Here is a 22,457-nt window from a genome sequence, read left to right as displayed (position 1 = left end):
ATATTTTACTTATAAATTTATCATCTAATGCCACATAATGAGATGATGAAAGGATGATAAACAAACGGTGATAAATAGATTTTTTCTAATTAAAAAATATTAAAAACTGGCTTACCACCATTGGACACCTGGTGGCGGATACAAGCCACCCACAGGGTTGCTATCGTCTGTCGCACCATGGGTGGCCATTTGTAGTGATTAATACCACTTGTTATCTTCTAATTGGTCATATAAATATTTTTTTCGAGTACAATAACAAAATTCCAGTAGAAAGACCAATTTAAAATTTATCCATAACCCCATATACTTGTTTTAGATTCTTAATACTTAACTATTGGTTTTGAAAGAGTGCAAACCTTATGAACTTGAATAGAATTTTTGGATGTTAAGTTGAATTTTCATATCATAATGAGAAATGGATTACATGTAAAAGATTTTAGCTTATGGTTCATAATGTCTCTTTGATATCACGAGGCTGAATCATCTAACAAATGGATCAACATCTTCTGTAATTACACAAAGTGGCTGGCCAACATTGCTCAAGCTGTTCGGTACCCGTACTTAGTTTCTGATTTTAGTGGCTGTCCAGCCGCATGGTTTGGAAATACATATGACTGGGTAGCAACTATGTGACAGATCTGCAATTTTTTTTGTTTAGCATAGAAGATGTGTGTATTGTGCTTTTTGGGCTGCATTCTGGGGGTTTCTTAGATTATATTTACTAAAAACACAAACAACTCGTTATCTACTTGTCTTCTTAGATTTCAAAAGAATAAGCACAAACTTATAAGAATTATAACGTAGGAATATTTCATTTTGTATTTCTACATTAAGAAAAAAATTACAGAGATGAAATAATGACGTTTCTCTTAAAATCGGCTTGCCTCTCAATCATGCAGATATAAATTTGTAGCTGTCACCATCTTCAACACCAAAAGACATTTGTAAACTCTGCTTAGCATCTCTCTCGGGAAAGTTTGCAGATTGAGGAGAACTAGGAGGGAGAGAATGAGAATTGGATCTTTCTCTCAAATCTTTTCTGATATTCCATAATACCTCGACACATTGTTTCATGAAAGGTCTTGATTTTCTCGAAGGTGCAAGGCATAGGTGAGCTAGTTTGAGTACCTTCTCCACTGCCACGACTGATTCTGGGCTCCTTTGCAGCCTTTGATCCATGGCAATTACTGCCTCTCCTTCGTTCAGTTTCTTTATCGCCTGCATACAAAAGATGTTTTCATCTGTCTTGCCAATTTATTGATTGGACTCTGGGGACTTCACTGAAATGTATAATGTCACATAACCATCAAGATACCTACGAGGCGACGCTAATTTGCAAAGTTTGAAAAGAAAATCCACTCTTTCAGTTATTATAACAATAGAATTCCGTTAAAAAAAAAAAAAACAATGCTATGAAAGCCTAATCCCTTTATTAATTACCATGAGACCCCTTTCATTTTTTGCTTCAAAACAAGTTGCATACTTATTCGGTTATGTTATTTGGGTTCAAAATAACTGTGCTAAAAGTTATCTATTGGTGTAAATAGTGAAGACATGCAAGATGAAATGAATAAAGGTAGTGGATGCTGGGGTAACATTAGGAGTTTGTTCCGTTCTAAATGGCTGAGAAAGAAGGATTTAGACTTTGCTCAAGTCCTACATTGTTCTACTTCCTCTCTGTACACTGATTTCTTGAATATTTTTTTTAACCTGAATCCCTTATCATTTATTTTCATCTTGGATATTAGTTATCAAAATCAAGTACATACTCAGCTTTTATTTGACAACTAGCTAATCCATTCTCAACAATGTTAGGGTGACACCATAGTGATACTTGTCTCTGATACAAGGGAACGGACCATATGAAGAGGAAAATGTGACTGGTCATGGCAACTATGATGAGTTTATGTGATGACTGTCTTATATGCAATACCAGAACAAGGTGTAAAATGGTGTGGCTGGAATGGTGTGACTCCAGTTTCACGTGAAATGTCTAAAAAAAATGTGACTGGAAAGTTTGATCTTGTCATGGTGATAATATAAGTTAAAAGGACAATTAAAGTATTTTCCCAGGTAGCTCAGACAATTTCAAATAATATCCTGGATTTGATATGGTCTGGCTTGGATTTAGATTTGCCTAGGAGTATTCTCTAGACTTGGAAGAGGGAATTGGACTTGGTATAGTCACGATATAAAATAATCCATCAATCATCATCTTCCACATGGATGGAATCCACAAGCCATTTTGATTGCTTGAGCAGTGGTCTATCTGACTCATACATCCTTCTAGCGCTATGATTTTAGGCCCAATTTTCAGCTTCCCAAAAGAGGATCAAAATTGTTATATGCGTCTAGATTGATTACATATACTTTATTTTTAGTCACTTATGTGCAAATGCCGGTATTTTAGGATTGAAATCAATTCTTACTTAACCAATGTAGATGTGCAATATATGAATCAATGGGAAACACCAAAAGCACAGACCACTTGTACTGCTGATTATGCACAGGTGAAATGAAATGGGAAATAGAATAATGTCAGGTTCTCAACTTATAACTGAATTGGAAGATTTTATCATCTGAATTGAACTATGTTTAACGCTTAAAATGTTAATGACCAGACATGGATTTGCATGGTGTTTAAAGCTAAAGTTGAGTAATAACTAATTCATTGTTTACTTCAAACAGATTAGGTAATCTTACTCCAATGAGGCTAATTCAGAATGTTACCAGGTTAATGCCTTTATACCGTTACCAGATATAAGAATACATACCCATCTTATTGTTACCCGCTCACTGAGTGATCTCTTCGTTTCAATGGGTTTTCTTCCAGTCATCAGTTCTACAAGCAACACGCCAAAGGAGTAAACATCACTCTTTTCGGTGAGTTGATTCGTCCTGAGGTAGTCAGGATCCAAGTAGCCTGCCGTTCCTTTGACTTGAGTTGAAACATGAGTTGCGTCAGGGTCTAGTGAGCCCAATCGTGCAAACCCAAAGTCTGCCACTTTTGCACGCAGTTTCTCTGTTATGAGAATGTTTGATGCCTTTATGTCTCTGTGGATTATTGGATGATCTGTTAAATACACAAAAAGAGTTATACATCTCCAAATGATTTTTCCAATAAGAAAATGGTGACACAGAGTTTTGCCATTAAGGAGTTCACTTATCAACACTGGCATACATTGTGCCTTTAAATGACTTTTTAACTTCCAGAACACACGAGGAAAACTTCTAATTTAGCCATTTGGATCGGTGCATTAAAGTCCATGCATTTGAACTTCATGCAGAGTAATATTACTACACTCATTTAGACATCTTTTTGACTGAAATCATCTGCATACCTGTGTAATTGTGAAGGTAGGTAACTGCATGAGCAATATCGATTGCAATCTCCAGCCGCTCTGCAATTTCAAGTCCTTTTCCCAAGGTATCTGCAATGAAAGATGACTAATGTTTTCATTTTCCTTTCCTTGTTATCAATTCAGCTACTAAATTGAGCACCCGCTCTTTCTGCTTGTAGGTAAACTTTTCAAGCAATTACTACTATAAGAAAATAAGTAGCCTATACCATTGAGGTGGTCTCTGATTTCTAACCATACCTAACTAAGAGCCAACCAATTACTCAACTAGCAGATTCTAAATTTTCAGGTGAAAATGGATTGTAGTTTTGGCATGGAGAGTGAAGGAAAAACTTCTATTTTTCTGAGGAGGAGGAGAGAGAAGGAAGGACTTGAGATCTCATAATTCTCTCCCCACATTACAAAGCTTCTCAGTTAATGACAATGAAAGAAATATTTAGTTATTTATAGCACAATCTTATTCTTAGAACTCTTCTTCTGCTATTTCCAATCCTCAGCATATGCTTAGAATACATTATCTAGCTCTTCTGCTTTATGGAATGGACAAAATATCAAGGATTTCGTTTTGTGCTTTGGTTTCAGGGGAATTTAGCACATACAGCTCACGTATATACCTGACATCTGTTTCAGCTTTCTTAGATTATACTGCCTATTATACCTCATAGTTTTTTTTATAAGTAAAAAAAAAAAAAGGCTATTATACTTAATAATTAGAGAAATCATAGTCGGTTGACTTACCATCAAGATGATCCCGGAGTGTCCCATTGCTGACATATTCAAGCAGAATGATCTTCTCATCTTCATGCTCCAGATATCCATACAACCTTACCAAATTCATATGCTCAATCGTTGACAAGGTAAGCATTTCATTCTTGAACTCCAAGTGGCTTTCATGTTTGTTCTGCCACAAATTTTCAAGCCATTATGCATCTTGATGGAAAATCACTTTTATCTATGCTTCTAAAAATTATTTGGTCTCATATTACCTATATCCTTTCCTTTGACAACATCAAACCATTAACTTTACAGACAAAAATTCAAGCAATCTTTTCTGGTTACAAGGATTTTGTTTTTACATAATCACATGCAAGTTACCGAATTACCAATCAAAAGCCATCAATCAAGAGACTTATTGTCCTCATGCATGATACTGTACCTTTTTCGCGCGCTTTATTGCAACAAGAGTACCATCCCGGAGCCTCCCCTTGTACACTGTCCCAAATCCGCCTTCCCCAATTATATTAGATGGAGAGAAATTTTCGGTTGCCTTGTAAATCTCTTCAATGGAGAAATTCCCAACCTGACCAGTGGAAACACCGGAAGAAAAACCAGAGCTATAGGACTTGAACATTGATGAACTCTTCGCACTGCTCGCCGAAGAAGGATCTGTTGAAACTGAGAATAGAAAACACTAGTAACACGGTACCCATTTGCCATAAAAATTGAACGTGCAGGAATTCGAGCTTCTTTAAAAATAGTAATGTCTTGACCGTGTTTTAAGCCAAGTTAAAACCCCATGACTTGACATCCATATTTACGCAATTGGTTGCCTTATGGCTTATACTGCCGCTGAAGATGTCAAGCTATATGCGTTAATGGGGAGAAGCTCGAGCTTTGATCAATGTAGATAAATAGGATATCTATGGATCCTAAATTCCCTAACCTTTGAACATCAACGAAATCAAGAAAACTTACCGGAATTCCGTCTGGTTCGAACGGTATTTTTGCTGGAATCAGCTATATGATCTTTTGGGTTGACCTTCTTCCGCCAGAAAAGAACAACGGCGAACGCTCCAGCAACTTTCTTGGCGGCAACCTTGATATATTTCAAGGCAGAGCGAGTTCCATTGGATGCGCTATTGCCGGCCGGTCCATCTCGGAGAATGAAGTTTTCTTGTCTTTGCCTCGAGGGGAAGTTGCGGGGACTTGGTGCGTTCTTCATCTGCGGAGGAGATGATGAGCTTCGCCGGTTTGAACGTATCTTACCTTTTTGGCTTTGTGGAACAAAACCAACACATCAATCTGTCAAGAATTTACGGGAAATAATAGACTATGTTGCTTGCTCGTAATCTTCTAATATTTTTATTTCTGGGAGACCTTTTCAAGCAATTCATGCTGATTTTACCGACAACATGGAATAAGACAAACCAGCAGGATAGATTTGGAAAGTTCAACCAACTTATCATTGTATTTTCCCCCGCTTTGAATACAGAAACTTCCCGCGGCGATTTTACCAACGTCAATTTTGACCTCCATTATTGAAAATAAGAGAAATTCTCCGTAAAATCGTAGAGTGTCTAATCGTTTTAAAAAATCATAAAATTTATTATTAAAATATTAATTTCCTTTAAAAATAATTACATAACGCTTCAATATTTAAGACTATAACTATCATTTTTTTAATAAAATAATATTATTTCAAGATTCTAGACACTTTATTATATTCTCTCAACTATTCTTACCATCATTATCCTGTTTTGTTGGGTTTTTTTTTTTTATTTAAATGAAAAAGAAAAGGAAATTGAGCCATTTGGGAACGAACTAGATTGCACTGCAGCAGCAGCTTATTGGCAATATTCAACGGCCGCCGATATGTGACCCAGAAAACAAGAGAATTTCTACTTGCAACGGAGCTGGGAAACCACCACGCAGCCGGGCACTCCCCTTGATGAAATCCTGTAAGTAACTCTCTCTCAGATGGCTCTTTCTCTTTCGAAACCTCTAATCATCTCTCTCCCTCTCCGACCAAATACAAAAAGAGATTGAATTTTCTTGGAAAGTGCAAATAAAGGGAATTCAGAAAAGGGGCAGAATAAAAAATATGAGAAGAAAAATAACAATTTTGCATGCAGAATTCGTGAGCATGGTAAGAAAAAAGAAAGGTCTTTGACTTCTACTCAATTTTCATATGGAAAACTAAGATGTGATGATGATGGATGGTGTTTGGTATTATTTGAAATCGCAGTGAAATTGGGGCCCTAGTTCTCAGAAACTGTGAACGGAAAGCTACAGTTGGGGCCAAAATTGATTCAAGAAGGAGAATAATTTAGACAGCTTTTCGGAATTAGAGAAGGAGAGACATGTTGAGAGTTTCGCAATGCTACCATCCACAACAGCCGGCCCTATTGCAAGATTACTCTTTAAGACAAGGGATACCTCTGTGCGGCTGTGCGGGATGTGGAGGGGGGGGGGGGGGGGGGAGAGACGGGTGCGAGGGAGAGAGAGAATGAGTGAAATGAGAGGAAGAAGAGGGTAGAATGGTAGATACAAGTAAAGAGAAAGAGAGAGAACGAAATAAAGAGGAGAAATGTAAATTAAAAAAAAATCATCAAAAGCAGTGTCCGGATGCGCGTGGGTTTCCCAGCCCGGTTGCAGGTAGAATTTCTCAGAAAACAAAGGGCAGTCGAACTTTATTTGCATGATGAACATGTGCTTAATTGATACCTCCAACCTTCAAGCCTGCTCAAAATGGAAAACTACCCCTTTTTTCTTAAACCAATTAGATTTAAGGTGAGTTTGACTTTTAACATGTGTTATCTTCAAGAATAATCTCAGCTGTTACCGCTGGTCAACTAATTTGAATCAGCAATTAGCGACGCAAAACGTCGTCAATTCTTTTTTCTTTTAGGATACGAGGACTCAGTGAAAGGCTGAAAGGCCATTGACCACCAATTCTTCTTAGCTAATCTTTTGGAATATTGATCGCCTTGAAACGATCTGATCCGTTGAAAAAACTTTAAGGGATCTCTGAATAAGGTGAGAATCTATATATGAATACAAAGACAAGTCAGGGAGAAAGTACTGTACATCTATTTCAACACCTAATTTTTCGAGGGAAATTCCCATTTTCCAACCTTCTCCGCCTTTCTTCGGGCATCCGAGCCTTTTTTGTTGCCATTAGTCACAGCTGGCCGTACTATTCATCAACTACATATGGTGTTAACAACAGCATCAAATCTCAATCTCATCGGGAAACTGTTAGGCAATAAAGTAATAAAAAAGAATATTAGTAATATTAAAATTTGAATTGAGAGTGGTCAACTAGGCACAACAAAACTAAAAGATAATGCTCACATTCTGTCAAAGCCGCATGCTTACGAGAATATCTTGGAATTATTATTATTATTTGCATTATAAACAAGACATGCTTAAGAAACTATCTTTAAGTAAAACTACTCTGGAACAGCCGAAACATCAATTTAAAACCTCCACAACTGGATATGATACTGACCCGTTTCATCAAAGTTTACTCTCTCTCCAGTAGAACACAGGATGTAGAAAAGGGTAGCAAGAAAGTATAGTAGTGATGTAAGCAATAGAAATCCTTGGAAAGAACCCACCAGCTCAACAAAGAAACCAGCTCCAACTGTTCCGACAATCGCAGCAAATGTTCCAGCCGTATTCGACATTCCTGAAACCAGAAATGTAGTACTCAATTGTAAATTGTAATGGTCAGACACGTAGTACTTTCTTTTCTCATCAGGTTCAGAAGCAAAACATATTTTGCATGTTTAGTTGTTCCTGCTAAAAAAAAGTAACATATGTTATTCCAAAGTCCATTTCTCCATAGCTGACATTGGAAGTTTATAGCCCAATGTGGGGAACCTGAGATATTGTTGATTTCAAAAGCCAATCATTGCATTGTGGAAGGTACTCTTTATGGAGGAAGACACAAGGGAGCTCAAGATAGTGGCGACCACAATACAAAAACATCAAACTTTCTATTCGACTTTGAGGTTGACCATTTTAAAAGGAGAAAAAGGCCACTGCATAAGGACCACAAATAGGGCTGAGCAGAAATCCGAAAATCCGACTCCGACTCCGACTCCGCTCCGACTCCGCTCCTTGTCGGAGTCGGAGTTTTTTTCCCCCTGGAAGTCGGAGTCGGAGTCGGAGTCGGAGGTAGAGGTGTCCCGACTCCGATCCGATCCGACTCCGACTCCGACTTACAATCCGACTCCGACTCCGACTTCCAATCCGACTCCGACTCCGACTCCGACTTCTACTCCGACTCCGACTCCGATATTGTGCATATTTTATAAAAATATTTGTTATCAATATATTAACATCTAATAAATAATAATCTATAAACATTATAATGAATAATATAAGTTAATATAGTTACTATAAGTTAATTTACATTACTAATTTACTATAAGTTAGTAAGTTACTATAAGTTAATATAGTTATTAGTTACACTATAAGTTACTAATTACTATACCTTATATAGTTAATTTACATTACTAATTTACTATAAGTTACTATAAGTTAATATAGTTATTATATAAGTTACCATACCTTATATAGTTAATTTACATTACTAATTTACTATAAGTTACTATATAAGTTACTATACCTTATATAGTTAATTTACATTACTAATTTACTATAAGTTACTATATAAGTTACTATAGCTTATTTTATATTTTACATTACTAGTTTACTATAAGTCAATATATAATATATAGTTATATATATACTATATATATTAAGGGCTTGTATAGTATATAGTTACTATACTATGTATAGTAATTAACTATACTTATATAATATATATAGTTATACTTATATAATATAATATATATATAGTTATATATTAACTTACTAATTAACTATACTTATATAATATATATAGTTATACTTATATAATATAATATATATAGTTATATATTAGCTTAGTAATTAACTATACTTATATAATATATTGGAGGAGTACTTATATACTATAATATATATAGTTATATATTAACTTACTAATTAACTATATTTATATAATATATTGGAGGAGTACTTATATAATATAATATATATAGTTATATATTAACTTACTAATTAACTATATTTATATAATATATTGGAGGAGTACTTATATAATATAATATATATAGTTATATATTAACTTACTAATTAACTATACTTATATAATATATATAGTTATACTTATATACTATAATATATATAGTTATTCATTAACTTACTAATTAACTATACTTATATAATATATATAGTTATACTTATATAATATAATATATATAGTTATATATTAACTTAGTAATTAACTATACTTATATAATATATTGGAGGAGTACTTATATACTATAATATATATAGTTATATATTAACTTACTAATTAACTATATTTATATAAGATATTGGAGGAGTACTTATATAATATAATATATATAGTTATATATTAACTTACTAATTAACTATATTTATATAATATATATAGTTATACTTATATACTATAATATATATAGTTATATATTAACTTACTAATTAACTATACTTATATAATATATATAGTTATACTTATATACTATAATATATATAGTTATATATTAACTTACTAATTAACTATATTTATATAATATATAATAGTATACTATTAGTTAATATATATTAAATTAATATCACAATATAATTACATAATTATTAAATATATTCCCTTGGATATAACAACAATAAAAAAAATTTGTCAAATTTCTAATATATAACTCTCTAAGTTAGTAATAATTAATAAAGTAATAATTAACTAGTGATTTTTTTAGTGAGTTAATTAAATAATACACATTAAATTGTTACTTAATTTTATTTTTACTAACTTAAAATATATTTTTACTCACTTATTATTTATTAATTTATTTTTATTGTTTAGAAGTAGAATTTAGAAGTAGAAAGTCTTAAACGGCGCCGTTATTGGAAACTGGGTTGCGTGAAACGGCGCCGTTTCACGCAACCCTTTATTTTTTTTCAGATTTCTGTCACTGAAACGGCGCCGTTTGGGGTGAAAATAGCCCCAAACGGCGCCGTTTCAGTGTTTGCTATTAGGTCTTTTTGCCCCCCCCCCCCCCCCCCCCCCTTTTCTCTTCTTCCCCCCCGATCCCTTCGAGTCCCCCTGCGCCGAATGCGAATGCAGCGAATCCCTCTCTGCCTCTCTCACCTCTCATCTCAGATTCTCTCTCCCCCCCGATTCCCTCCCCTCCCCAATTCTCTGCCTCTCTCACCTCTCACCTCTCATCCCGATCTCTCTCACCTCTTATCTCAAAACCTTATTATTAGGTTTCCCGGCCCCCCCCCCCTCTTCCCCCCCCTCTTCCCTCCCCTCCCCCTGCGCCGAATCACTCTCTCTCACTCTTTGATTTCTCTTTTCTGTTATGGATTTGGTTTTGGTTTTGATTTGTATTTTCGTTTTTTGGTTTTGATTCCCTCTCCTCCCCCTGCGCCGATTGCCGAATCCGTCGTTTGGGTTTGTTTTTTGAGGATTTCTCACCGACTCCGTCCCGACTCCGCTCCGACAAGTCGGAGCCGGAGCCGGAGCGGAGTCTAACACCTTCGAAGGCGGAGTCGGAGGCCAGATTCGGCCTCCGATAAAATCGGAGTCGGAGTCGGATGGCTCCAATACCGACTCCGATTCGTCGGTGCTCAGCCCTAACCACAAAAATACTTCTAGGAGGTCGGCTATTACTGTAGTATGTTTGTCCTTTCATGTAAAACTTTTTTTTTTTAATAGTCTGTTGTTTCAAACTACTAAGAAGTTTTCAAATTGATATGATCAGGTGACAACACATTTCAAATGAATAAATTAGATCAAAACAAGTCTGAGAAATAATGAGATAAATAGAATATTACCGTGTAATACGCCAGAATATTGTGGAGCAATCTCCTGGTACCAAAAAAATAAAGTGAAAGGTTAGAGGGGAGCACATTGTCCATTCTAGTTAAGCTTAGTCATTATGAGGATTCACAGTATTGACCTGAAGATTCACAAGAAAGCCGGAATGACTGAAAGATTTCAGACCGACGGCTAAAGTAAGCCAAGCAGAAGCGATTGATGGATGCTTTGCTGTGGTTAAACCAATAAGAGCAATCCCAGGACCAAGAAAACCAATCGACTGCATAGAAGATGCAGATTTCACATAATTCAACATGAAGTGAGAAAATCGAAAATTGAAAAAATACAAGCAGAAACTGATAAAAGAAAGGTTAAAAACAAAGATGAATTACGGTATCAACAACCAATGTTCCATTCAGTATCACCAGAAACTTCCGCATTGCAAGATAAATTTACCACACTAATCATTTTTAAAAAGGTCGTATAAAATAAAAATTAATTTCTTTTTTGGTTATAATTTCTTCTCTTCGAGTTAATTTTCAAAGATTATACCTTTAAGATTATTTTATGCACGAGTAAATGAATGCCTCATTACAGTTAAAACTAGTATATAGGATTCATTCCCCTGATTTCTTGATCAGATTAAAAATAAAAAATTTCAGAGCTTAGGAGTGAGAAATGACCCTGTGCTGCAAATTAAATTGATGATAAAGGAAAATACCGCACCTGAAAGATCTTGCGAGTCAAAGTGACACTTATACCACTTTGTATCAACATGTCCGACCACAAACCACCAAAGTATCCCATGATAGCCATCATACTCCAAGGAACAGCACTAAACCATGCGGCTTGTCTGAGGTCAACATGATATATCTGCAGCACAAATTGTATTTTGTAGTAGGTACAAGTTCAATTAGGCATTATTACTCCCGATAAAGAATCATAGATCATAGCCAAAGTATTTGGACTTACTGTGTTAAAATAAATGGGCATCCAGGAAAGAATAACGAAAAAGCCCTGCAGAAATAGATGAAATATGAGTTTGCATAGAAATCTATAATCTACAATAACAATGATGAGTGTGTACACAAACACCCACACACAATCTGAAAATGAGTTCGTATTAAACTCACACACTCATAAGCTTTTTCTCTCAATTAGACTCTGCACTATACTAAGGTAGTCTTATGTGTGCCCCCCAGCACCTAATTAAAATGGTAATTCTGGGATATTTTTTCTATAATGTTGGGGGAAGAGGTGGCAACCAAATTGTGACATACATATATGGGATTCTTTTACCCTTTCTTCAGATGGGTACACAATTGGTAAAGAACACTATTTTTGGGACAGAGGAGATTGTTATCAAGGCAGGAGTACAACTGCTACTGGCCGATACGATCTAATTAAACAATATATTTAGCACTTGTTAACAAACTTCTAACATGATCCTTGGAAGAAACTAGTGCAAGATCTGAATGCAATTACCCAGCTATGCATAGCATTTGCAACGATTAGGGACCATGTTGGCAGTTTAGAAAGCAAGCGCCGGAAAGGTGGGATCACTTTTGTTGTCTTAGGACTATTCTCCATGGGAAAGGATTTTTGCCTCTTGTCCAATATGTACTCCAATTCATATTTTGATATCTGAGGATTTTGGTCAGGAGTACTTGATATTGCAGAAATCCATACCAAAACCCACAGAAATCCAGATAATCCAAATATAACAAATGGTCCAAATGTACCACCACGTGACATGAGGATGGGAGAAAGTGTGAGTCCTATAGCACTTCCAAGCTGAAAACCAGCCATTGCAAGTCCGACAGCCCTGGCTCGTTCTGTTTGAGGGAACCATCTAAAAGAAAAAGTTCAGAAGTTCTTTAAAATTTTAGCTTCACCAACTTCTTAGACTACAAGAATCTGTTCATAAGCGTGGTATGTCTACCATAGATATATTGTTAATCATCGTGAAAAATTAATTTTTTAAACCATCTATACCTGGCCACCATATTGTTCATGCAAGGAAGAGCTACTCCTTCAGCAACGCCAAGCAGAGCTCGCATCGCAAGGAGGGCCCACAAAGAAGTCTCCGCAGCCCAGGGAGTAAGGTAGGTAGCTAGTGACCACAAAGCCACACCCCAAGCCATGACTAACTTACCGCCATAATAATCCACTAGGGTCCCTCCAGCTATTGGCGAGATCAGGTATCCCCACAAGAAAGATGACTGCCATAAGTGTCTTTCCATGAGTCAGTCGGAAGAAAAAGCAAATGAGATTTTATGAGAAGAAAGAACTCAATATCATAACTACTCAATCTAAAAATACATGAAGCCCAAGTTTGGACATTAAGCACGGCCCTTCACATGGATTCCTCTTTTTTCTCTTAACAGTACTTCACTTGGAGTCTATTTGATATGGTAAACTGAAAGTATGGCTAAAGGGAAAATCATATATAAAAGCTGCTTGATTTTCTACCGGATCATTGGAAAATTAATCATCATGATTGCATTCCAAGTCTAATACTGAAATTGAAAGATTAATCTTTCATAACTTTTACTAGCTATTAAGTTATTTACTTTCGATTTTATTCTACATTATAGATATGGCATTTAAAATGGCCACTTAATGCATTCAAGATTGCATATTTGACGTGTGTGTGTGTCTCTCTCTATATATATATCAATAACAATATCGATGATTTCGGCTTCAAACAAATTTCTTTCTTGGCAACCAAAGAAAACTTTTAGGACTAAAAATAAAACTCGACGAGTGTGTGTGTGTGTGTGTGTGAGAGAGAGAGAGAGAGAGAGAGAGAGAGAGTAAAGGTAAAAACACACCTGAACAATACCAGAGAACGATCGGCTCCATCCGTGAGAAAGAGACAAAGGAACGATCGCCACCGACATCACGACTCGGTCCGCATTGCAAAGCGCCAGAGCCAAGGCCAGCATCGCCACCACTTTCACCCTCTCCGAAGTGATAAACTCGGTGAAACTCGGCGCCTGCACTTCATTCTCTTCCGGCAAAGGCTCGAACTGAGCATCGTTCGAGAAAACCCTAAGTTTGAACGAGTGAGGATTTCGAAGTTCAGAGGATACCTGCCGAAGTCTAATTCTCAGCAGAGAATTCGTCAATGAAATGTTTCCGAGGCAGCATCCGTAGGACAATTGGACGAAACGCGAAGAAAGTTTGATAGTTTCGGTGGCTCGGAATGCTGTTAGAGAACTGCGATGAAGTGGACGATGAAGAGCTATTGAAGAGCTCATGGCGGGGGACTCCGGCGGAGAAGAGAGAGACGGATACCAAAAAATGTCGGCCGCCGGTGCTATAATTGCTAATAGCTATATATACTAAAATTCCTGAGCTGCCCTTCTCAGCTGCCTATAGAGCTGGAGGTACGTTTATAGATTTAGAAGGTGTTTTGGGTGGGGGGTGAAACTGAGATTTCGACCGGTTAATTATTGTCGAGTTCAGCAGCAATCCACGAATTCTCACCTAATCTTAATAGTTATACTATTATCCATCTTAACAGTCCTATCTTGATCAATTATTAGTAGGTTTAGTATTATTTAAGAGTAATGCATCGTCTTACTTTTTATTATCTTTTCGTCATCTTATGTTTCGGTGCTTTGAGCTTTTTCTTTCGAATAATAATAGATTTATTATTTATTATTATATAGTATATTTAAAATTTTTATTTTTTTAAATATTTTTTAACGTCGTTAATCATTAAAAAAATTATAAAATTATAAAACTTTACTAATAATTATTTTCTTAACTATTAAGTTAAAAAAATTAAAATTAAAAAAATATTAAATGAATAGTAAAAAATATTAAGCCCATCATTCTCCTTTTCTTTATTGGAAATAAAGTTGCACGTTGTTGGCAAATTCCTACATTCTCAAATCTCAACAACCAACGGGAGAACAAGCTACATGACAAGTCTTTTAAACAATTGGCACGCGCTGCTTCATTAAAAAATCGTTACAAGTATGACAAGTATTTAAGCATGTTCCATTTGTTTGCATCTTTGTTTCTTTTGTTCTAGCTGGAAATTTGTATCTGAAATTAATCTAGTCCACGAGTTTATTCATGAGAAAAAATTGATTTTTTTACTTGGTTTTTTCTCTCTTTTATTTTCTTTTTATGAGGCAAAGGTGTACTTTTGGACCGTTAGATATATTTTTAGATTCTACAAATTTCGTGCATCACTTTTTCTAAAAATATAAAATTTAAAAATAATAATTATTTTATATAAATCTCAAATTTATCAATTTCTTTTTAAAAAATACACCAAAATTACACATACCCTAAAAGTATTATTGGTACTAAAGTAGGATAACTTGGAAAAGGAATTGGAGGATTGAAGTGATGGAAAACATGGCGAGTGTGAAAATTATAATCACACGTAAAAGAACACACACATGGTACAATGGTTTTTTTTTTTTTTTTAATATCTTCTTTTACACATCTTTAATGCTCGTAAACTCACATGGGTCATTTCAGTGCTTGGGCATCTTTTTTGATTAATAATTTAAATTTTAGTAATATTATATACAGTCGTAGAATACACAATTGTCACATTATTGTCTTCAAAAAGAATAAAATTTACTATTAAAAAATTATTATTATTTTTTTTCTATAAATCTCATATTAACTCACCTTTTTTAAAGAGATTGTGCAATGTTTGCATATTTCACGGCTGCAAATATCATTTCTAAATGAGTTTTATGAATGACCAAGCAGGGAATCAAACGCTGCCTCCAAGCCAGTACCATGAAAAGGCACAAGCAGCATGGTTGTGGAGGCAAAAGTGAAATTCAAGGAACATGATAAAAGGGGTGAGCCGCATTCAACTTAGGCTGTAAAAGAAATAATGTCATTGTTTCATATTCATACTCTGATTTCGAAACAGAAGAAGACGAAATCAAAATTCATGTTTATCCTCTCTGCAGCTTTCCAGTATTCATATCTTAGCTTACCAGCAAATTACTACAGCAATTAAACATGTTCAGGAAGAAAAAGAAGTCCAAATCCCCAACTCCTTTCACTACGTGATTGAATACTCCACTACGCAAAGAAAACACTGGTCAAGTGAGATTTAGAACATGCACATAAGTTAACCTTCACAACATTGATGTCAATTGGATTTAGAACTCAGAGTTTGCTGGCATGTCTACCAAACAATGAATGCCGGCCTTCAGCAATAATCTCCCCAGTTGCTTTGTTCCTCATAAGCACTATTGTTCCAGCATAACCTCCTCTTTTCCCTAAAACCCTTGAGGTTATCTCTAACTCATCCTGCAATTTGCCATCTCAAGAGATCAAGATGTTATACCAAAAAGGCGCAAAAACAGATCTCAAGCTATGATCTATGAAAACAAGCTCAGTTTGAAACTAAAATCATTGCTATTTTACTGATTTTTTTTTCTTTTTTTTGATTTTTTCATTTCCACGGTCCACCAAACAAGAAACTAAAATACTGGAGAAGAAGCTAATAAGATTTTCAAATTGCTCAAGCTGTTTTTCATATTGAAAGCTAATATAGCACATAATTTTAGGAAATGTGTCCAGTCAATTAAGTTGGCCATTGCATTTTTCTTTTCATTTTTTATCAGAATAAAAATAAGTCAAAGACCTTTCCCTAGAGGACCAAACTTGGCGCTGAGAACAAGATTGAAAGCTCAGCTTCTCGTTCCAAGCATGAAGGGGGGTCAGGTAACTTAGAGCCGGAAGATATAGGAGTGCCCTTATAATGAGTTGGGGGATGCTCAAAATCTGACAGATGTGAGTATTTTCTATGGCCTAGAGCAGTCTATGTTAGGAAATAACGAGTACTGTACTCTGAATCACTTCTATACGTAATGCTTGAAGACAAACATGTGGATAATCTATATTTTCCTTAGACATGGACTATCCAATTAGAAGACCAACAACACACCCAAAACCATGTCAAACACTAAAAAATTTGCTGTAAAGGAAGGCTAGCTTACGTTAACCTTTGCAGTCGAAACAAATGAGATCGACATGTCCACTGAAACATTCATAGGGAGACCCTCAACATGGACTACGGCACCACCAACTTCATCGACAAGGTTTGCGATTGCACCTGAAGCCAAATTTCCATTTCTATCCTGCAAATTGGAATCCCAAAATAAAGAGCATATCTTTTTCATATAAGCTCATTTCTTATTGATCCTAAGCATAAGAGGAAAAATACAGACATTGAAGTATACTTCACAGCTCTCTTCGGGAAAATCCCACCCATTTTTTTTTTTTTTAATAAGTAACAGTAAGATTTATCGATGGTAAAAGGCTTACCCCCCCCCCCCCCCCCCCCAAAAAAATTAGTTTAGTGATTTCAACAATACGCCTCTGAACCCAAAGGAGTTGATCGGATATACAAGAGATTGCCAAAAACTTAATCTTAAAGCTTAATCCTATGTCTTCAAAATATTTTCTCAAATTATCTTGTATCAATCACGATCATAACTGGTTACCAATATGGGACTTTAACCACTCACACTCTCCACACTAGAACAAAAGTTCCATATCAAATTTTCAAAACAATTTTCTGGATTTCAGTACTCCTAGCTAACAATGAAAACGTCTGGCATACAAATACTTAAATTATAGCTGCAAACATCTAGGTTCAAGTTATATGCCCAAATATAAAGCTCTAATAACCCGATCAAAAAACTAAATACACAAACGAATCGCTGAGTGAGGGGTTCGGAATCTTACGGCGAGGCGAGGGGGAACCTTGAAAGTGCAGGCGACAAAGCCGGGCTCCACCCGGTCGACTCGAATGCCTCTGAGGGAGAAATCTTCGTAGAAACTCCATTCCAAGCCAGGTCGGTGAGGATGGATGGTGAGTCCCGACACGCTATCCGATTCTTCGTTGGTCAGTTCCAGAAATTCCCTGGCCTTCTCCATTGTCTTTATTTTAGGGGAGGGTTGTTTCCTCTTCTCGCTCTCCGACAATTTCTGCAAGAACGCAATTTGGACGAATTGTACGGTACTTTCAGATAATTATTTAAAATATAAAAAGATATTTCTTATATTTTTAACAATAAATTTAATAGGAATAAATTTACAAAAGACGTGATTTTATATAATTTATTAAATTTATTTACATAATAAAATAAATTTTATAATTTGATATATTTAAATTAATATTTATTAAAAAAATTATAATAAAAATATTTTTTAACGTTTAAGAAAAAAAATAATTCCTATATTTTTTAATATTTAAGAAACAAAAAATAAAAATACACCAATGGGTGCAGAGCATCGATCGTCTACTCAGCATTTCTCTAAAATTTATATCTAATATTGCTCTCACTTAAATAATCTTGCATTAATTAAAGAAAATATAAATATGTTTGTTGGAGTTTGAAAAGTTGTGAGATCTATCGAAAATGCATCAAGGTAGGTTTGCATGTAAAAGTTCTATTGTCGGGGATTCTGTACATGACCGCATGTCGATGAAATATGGTAGGCCCATTGAAAGGCCCATATTTTTGTTTTCCAAAGGGTCCAATTATTGTAAAGGGTTCGACCCAAATCCAATTGTTTGACAAACGACTTAAGTATAATTTAAAATGGTTATATGATCTGTTCATTTTTAAGTTCTATTTGAATATTGAATTAAATTGAGCTAACCTGAGATGAGATAAGTTCTTTATGAATATTTGTGAGTTAAAATGGTTAAGTGAATTTTATGAGACTCAATTAAGATAAATTTATATGTATTTAGATATTAAGATGAGTTTAGATGTATTTATGAGAAATTGAAAAAAGTTATAGATCTCAAATATAAAGAGGTGTTGAGATGAAAATGGTTATGGATTATATGTATAAATAGATTTTGAATTAATATATGTTTAATAATTTGAAAGTTGAATGTTTGAATGCCAAACTCAACTTAAAATTAAACTGAACTAAATTAATCTCAGTCCAAATTTCACATAAGCCTTAAACTAGCTTAATGTCCCAAGCCATAGATGAAAGTGACCTAGAATTGAAACATACATCTCCCCGAGTGGTAAAGCTCATCCCCGCCCCCCATTCTCTAAAGTCATGAAAGACGATTTTATAAAATGAAGTAATAAGATAATTGAAATATTGTAATATATATTTTATATTTTAAGAGTTTAATATCATTCATTTGAATTTTTTTATTAGATAAATGATCCTTACATATTGTTAATGTCTTGTTTCACAATCCGAACAGCACCATGATGGCCCAACATCGAAGACTGCAACAACAAAAAAAAGGGTAGGCTCCAGTGAAATCCAAGGTCCCTCCGATGCCTAAATTAGATGGAGATTTTGTAAGTGATGAAGAGAAACAAAGGGAGTCAAGGAGAAAAAGAGTTCAGAGAGATTTCCTGTAACATACGAACCTAGAATTTAGGTTAATTCAGTTAGAAATTATTTAGTTATGTTCTGATTATATTTATTCTTTTTATTAATTACTTATTTATTAAATTATCTCTATGGTAAGATTTTAAGTAATTAGATTGCTACAACACGTTTTCTAGAAAGATTAGTAACGTCTAATGCCTCGTATAGGTCACGAGCTACGACGTGAGATTTCGGAAGCAGCGCTAAGAGGTAAATAGTATGATCATATAAATGTACGCGTAATGTAAATATTATAATTGGGTATGATAATATGATATGGTTTTGATGGTTATCTACGTTACGCTAAGAGCCAAGTCAAGGTTAGATCGCTTTCACGAATTTCTATGAATTACGATGATTTACATAAAAGTAAGCCTATATATATGTTATGCTTTTATGGATTGTTGATTAATGGATTGAATGTTACTAAAATCACATGGAAGTCATGATATGATCATATAATAATTTAAGATAGGTATTCTATGAATTAAAATAGCCAGATCATGCATGCTTCATTCATGTAGTACTTAGACCATATATGCCATGTATTGTTCGTGCAATAACTTAAGTCAAGCATGCCATGTAATAAATAGCCAGATCATGTATGCAATGTTCATTAGTTCTCAGATCATGCATGCCATGAAATGTCATAAAAATCATGTTAAACCATGTCATGCTATACTATACCATGTACAAGAATATATCATGTTATGCCATGCCATGTACAAGAATATGCGATGCTAGAAAATTCTAAGAAGTCCAAGAAAATTATCATGCATCAAGAAAGATAAACATTTTAAGGTAACACGGACCCAAGCGTGTTTACCACAGTTATGCTAAGATGGTGCCACGGACTCAAGCGTGGTTACCACAAGTTAAGTGAAACACGGACTCAAGCGTGTTTCACTCCATGTCATACAAGTTAAGTGAACATGGACCCAAACATGTTTCACTCCATGTCAAGTAAGAAGAGTGAAACACGCTTGAGTTTCACTCCATGTCAAGCAAGATAAGTGAAACACGGATCCAAGCGTGTTTCACTCCACGTCAAGCAGGATAAGTGAAATACGGACTCAAGCGTATTTCATTTCATGTTATGCAAGTTAAGTGAAATACGGACTCAAGCGTATTTCACTACATGACAAGTTATGTGGTGCCATGGACTCAAGCGTGGTTCACCATGAAATAAGTACAATTCAAGATAAACAAGTTACTCATGCATTCACGCTTCATGTTTGCCATGATTATGAATGTTTCCGCTCATGTTAATCCATGAATGTTATATGAAAGTTATGATAAGGCTTTAAAAATCAAATTTATGCTAAGCTAGATAGTATTTTACGGTATGATGTATTATTTACTGAGTATTCGACTCATTTTTGTTGTTTGTCTTTTTGTTTTCTTCTATGTTGATTGCCACAGATGGTGATTATGATGATGCAGAGCTGGATGGCCAGTAGTAGATTTAGTATAAGGACTTAGAGACGAATAAGTGTCATTTACACAAGAATTAAGTTTCTTTTATGTCATTTCAATAACTAGTCTTGTTTAAGATTACCTCATGTTTTGCGTTAATCAGTTTCAAGACTATTTATATCATTTCAGTTAAGTTTCTTTCAATAAATGAGGTATTTTAGAGTAATGAGTCTCTTTACCGGGCCTTTTATCATGTTTGTTAGTAACGTCTCTATCCTACAGGAACGGGGTGTTACAATTGGTATCAGAGTCCAGGTCGCGAGATTCTGTAGACTCCTTTTGTTTTTATAAAAAAAAAAAAGAAAAGAAATAAGTTAGGATAGAAATTACCTAGGACGACTCCTGGCCAGCTCGAGATTCACGAGGATCTTTATGATTATGTTTTAATTATTGCTTTGCTTGATTGAGTGCTTCATTGTTGATTGATTGTATTAGTTATACCAATTGCATGAACGATGTTATTAGAATGGCACCGGTTACTAGGTGTAATGAGCACCCTGAAGGCTCCATAGAACCACCACCGAATGAGCCTGAGGTATTGGCGGCTGCTGCTGCTACCAGACTTCTTCGGTACCTTGCTAATGATCAGGGTTTAAGAGTGAGGAATCCCAAGGTCGGTTGCACCCTAAACCAGTTTACGCAACAGCACCCTGCGACTTTTGACGGCAAAGCAGAAGCACTTGATGCAGAGAGTTGGATAAAAAGAATGGAAAAGATTTTTAGAGCTCTGTTCTGTACTGACGAACAGAAGGTAGAGTATGCCACTTATGTGCTCGCTGATGAGGCAGATGAGTGGTGGACCTCTACCCTGGAGCTACTGCAGCTTGAACTTGGTGAAGGGGTACCCATCACTTGGGACCACTTCAAACAAAAAAAAAAAAGGTCTTTTTGGACCGATTCTTTTCTCCTGCACTCCGGGAGGCAAGAGCTAGGCAGTTTATTGACATAGCTCAGGGAACCATGACGGTGGAGCGCTATGCCGCCACCTTCGTGGCATTATCGAGGTTTGCAAGTTATCTAATTCCTGATGAGGAAAAGAAGTGTGAAAAATTTGAGTGAGGCTTGACTGTCCCCTATCCGTTGCGACACCTACCGGTGAGCACGTAGTTTGCGACACCATACTTAAGAATTGCCCTATAGATATTAGTGGGAGGCACCTGCTAGCAGACTTGGTAGTTTTTGATATGATGGGGTTTGATGTAATTTTGGGAATGGATTGGTTATCCTGAAATCACGCCTGTGTAGACTGTTTTAAAAAGGAAGTAGTTTTCAAAACCCCGGGCAAAGAAGAATTCAGCTTTTGTGCAAAGAGAGGAAACTCCCCAACTCGACTGATCTTAGTTTTGCAAGCAACCAGATTACTAAGATAGGGATGCTTTGGGTTTTTGGCTAGTCTTGTAGCACCACCTGTAGAGGGACCCAAGCTTGAAGATATCCCTGTTGTCAGGGAATTTCCGAATGTGTTTCCAGAGGATCTTCCAGGGTTACCCCCGGATCGGGAGGTTGACTTTTCAATTGATCTCCTACCTGGGACGGCACCTATATTGAAGGTACCTTATCGTATGGCTCCGGTGGAGTTGAAGGAGCAGTTGAAGGAGCTG

At 35.6% G+C, this 22,457-nt stretch overlaps 3 protein-coding genes across 4 annotated transcripts; all 3 read right to left on the bottom strand.

Moving 5' to 3' along the window:
- Positions 1–738: 738 nt before the first annotated feature.
- LOC122291953 (calmodulin-binding receptor-like cytoplasmic kinase 2) lies at positions 739–5,867 on the bottom strand. The gene is made up of 6 exons (XM_043100022.1): positions 5,055–5,867; positions 4,516–4,754; positions 4,098–4,260; positions 3,342–3,431; positions 2,775–3,073; positions 739–1,218 (listed from the first exon to the last, which is right to left on the bottom strand). Exons 1-6 carry the CDS (start codon positions 5,299–5,301, stop codon positions 892–894), a joined length of 1,365 nt encoding a protein of 454 aa, XP_042955956.1. The 5' UTR covers positions 5,302–5,867; the 3' UTR covers positions 739–891.
- Positions 5,868–7,007: 1,140 nt separating this feature from the next.
- Positions 7,008–14,365, bottom strand: LOC122291952 (probable anion transporter 4, chloroplastic). Of its 2 annotated transcripts, none has more exons than XM_043100021.1 (9): positions 13,809–14,365; positions 12,970–13,196; positions 12,460–12,826; positions 11,947–11,991; positions 11,701–11,847; positions 11,117–11,254; positions 10,992–11,025; positions 7,700–7,770; positions 7,008–7,334 (listed from the first exon to the last, which is right to left on the bottom strand). In XM_043100021.1, the coding sequence occupies exons 1-9, from the start codon at positions 14,235–14,237 to the stop codon at positions 7,311–7,313; spliced, it is 1,482 nt and encodes a 493-aa protein (XP_042955955.1). In that variant the 5' UTR covers positions 14,238–14,365; the 3' UTR covers positions 7,008–7,310. The 2 variants fall into 2 exon arrangements, with proteins under 2 accessions (XP_042955955.1, XP_042955954.1); XM_043100020.1 differs by having other exon boundaries at positions 7,591–7,770; positions 13,809–14,364.
- Positions 14,366–15,828: 1,463 nt separating this feature from the next.
- LOC122290866 (acyl-coenzyme A thioesterase 13) lies at positions 15,829–17,990 on the bottom strand. The gene is made up of 3 exons (XM_043098535.1): positions 17,716–17,990; positions 16,965–17,105; positions 15,829–16,272 (listed from the first exon to the last, which is right to left on the bottom strand). Exons 1-3 carry the CDS (start codon positions 17,905–17,907, stop codon positions 16,129–16,131), a joined length of 477 nt encoding a protein of 158 aa, XP_042954469.1. The 5' UTR covers positions 17,908–17,990; the 3' UTR covers positions 15,829–16,128.
- Positions 17,991–22,457: the final 4,467 nt, after the last annotated feature.

The sequence above is a fragment of the Carya illinoinensis genome, chromosome 13 (genome assembly GCF_018687715.1).
Source record: "Carya illinoinensis cultivar Pawnee chromosome 13, C.illinoinensisPawnee_v1, whole genome shotgun sequence".
Taxonomy (NCBI): domain Eukaryota; kingdom Viridiplantae; phylum Streptophyta; class Magnoliopsida; order Fagales; family Juglandaceae; genus Carya; species Carya illinoinensis.
The sequence above is the reverse complement of the archived record's forward strand: the minus strand, read 5'-3'. Positions and strand labels throughout refer to the sequence as shown.

What these genes read in the sequence shown, in the direction of transcription:
- LOC122291953 (XM_043100022.1), bottom strand. Translation starts at nt 5,301, where the DNA reads ATGAAGAACGCACCAAGTCCCCGCAACTTCCCCTCGAGGCAAAGACAA. An exon ending in CTACCTTCACAATTACACAG is followed by an intron (nt 3,074 to 3,341) that starts GTATGCAGATGA and finishes TGTATTTAACAG; the next exon opens with ATCATCCAATAATCCACAGA. An exon ending in AGCGGGTAACAATAAGATGG is followed by an intron (nt 1,219 to 2,774) that starts GTATGTATTCTT and finishes TTTTGTATGCAG; the next exon opens with GCGATAAAGAAACTGAACGA.
- LOC122291952 (XM_043100020.1), bottom strand. Translation starts at nt 14,237, where the DNA reads ATGAGCTCTTCAATAGCTCTTCATCGTCCACTTCATCGCAGTTCTCTA. An exon ending in ATGAACAATATGGTGGCCAG is followed by an intron (nt 12,827 to 12,969) that starts GTATAGATGGTT and finishes TTTTTCTTTTAG; the next exon opens with ATGGTTCCCTCAAACAGAAC. An exon ending in TGACTCGCAAGATCTTTCAG is followed by an intron (nt 11,255 to 11,700) that starts GTGCGGTATTTT and finishes TCTTCTATGCAG; the next exon opens with TCGATTGGTTTTCTTGGTCC.
- LOC122290866 (XM_043098535.1), bottom strand. Translation starts at nt 17,907, where the DNA reads ATGGAGAAGGCCAGGGAATTTCTGGAACTGACCAACGAAGAATCGGAT. An exon ending in AGGTTCCCCCTCGCCTCGCC is followed by an intron (nt 17,106 to 17,715) that starts GTAAGATTCCGA and finishes TCCAATTTGCAG; the next exon opens with GATAGAAATGGAAATTTGGC. An exon ending in TTTCGACTGCAAAGGTTAAC is followed by an intron (nt 16,273 to 16,964) that starts GTAAGCTAGCCT and finishes GGCAAATTGCAG; the next exon opens with GATGAGTTAGAGATAACCTC.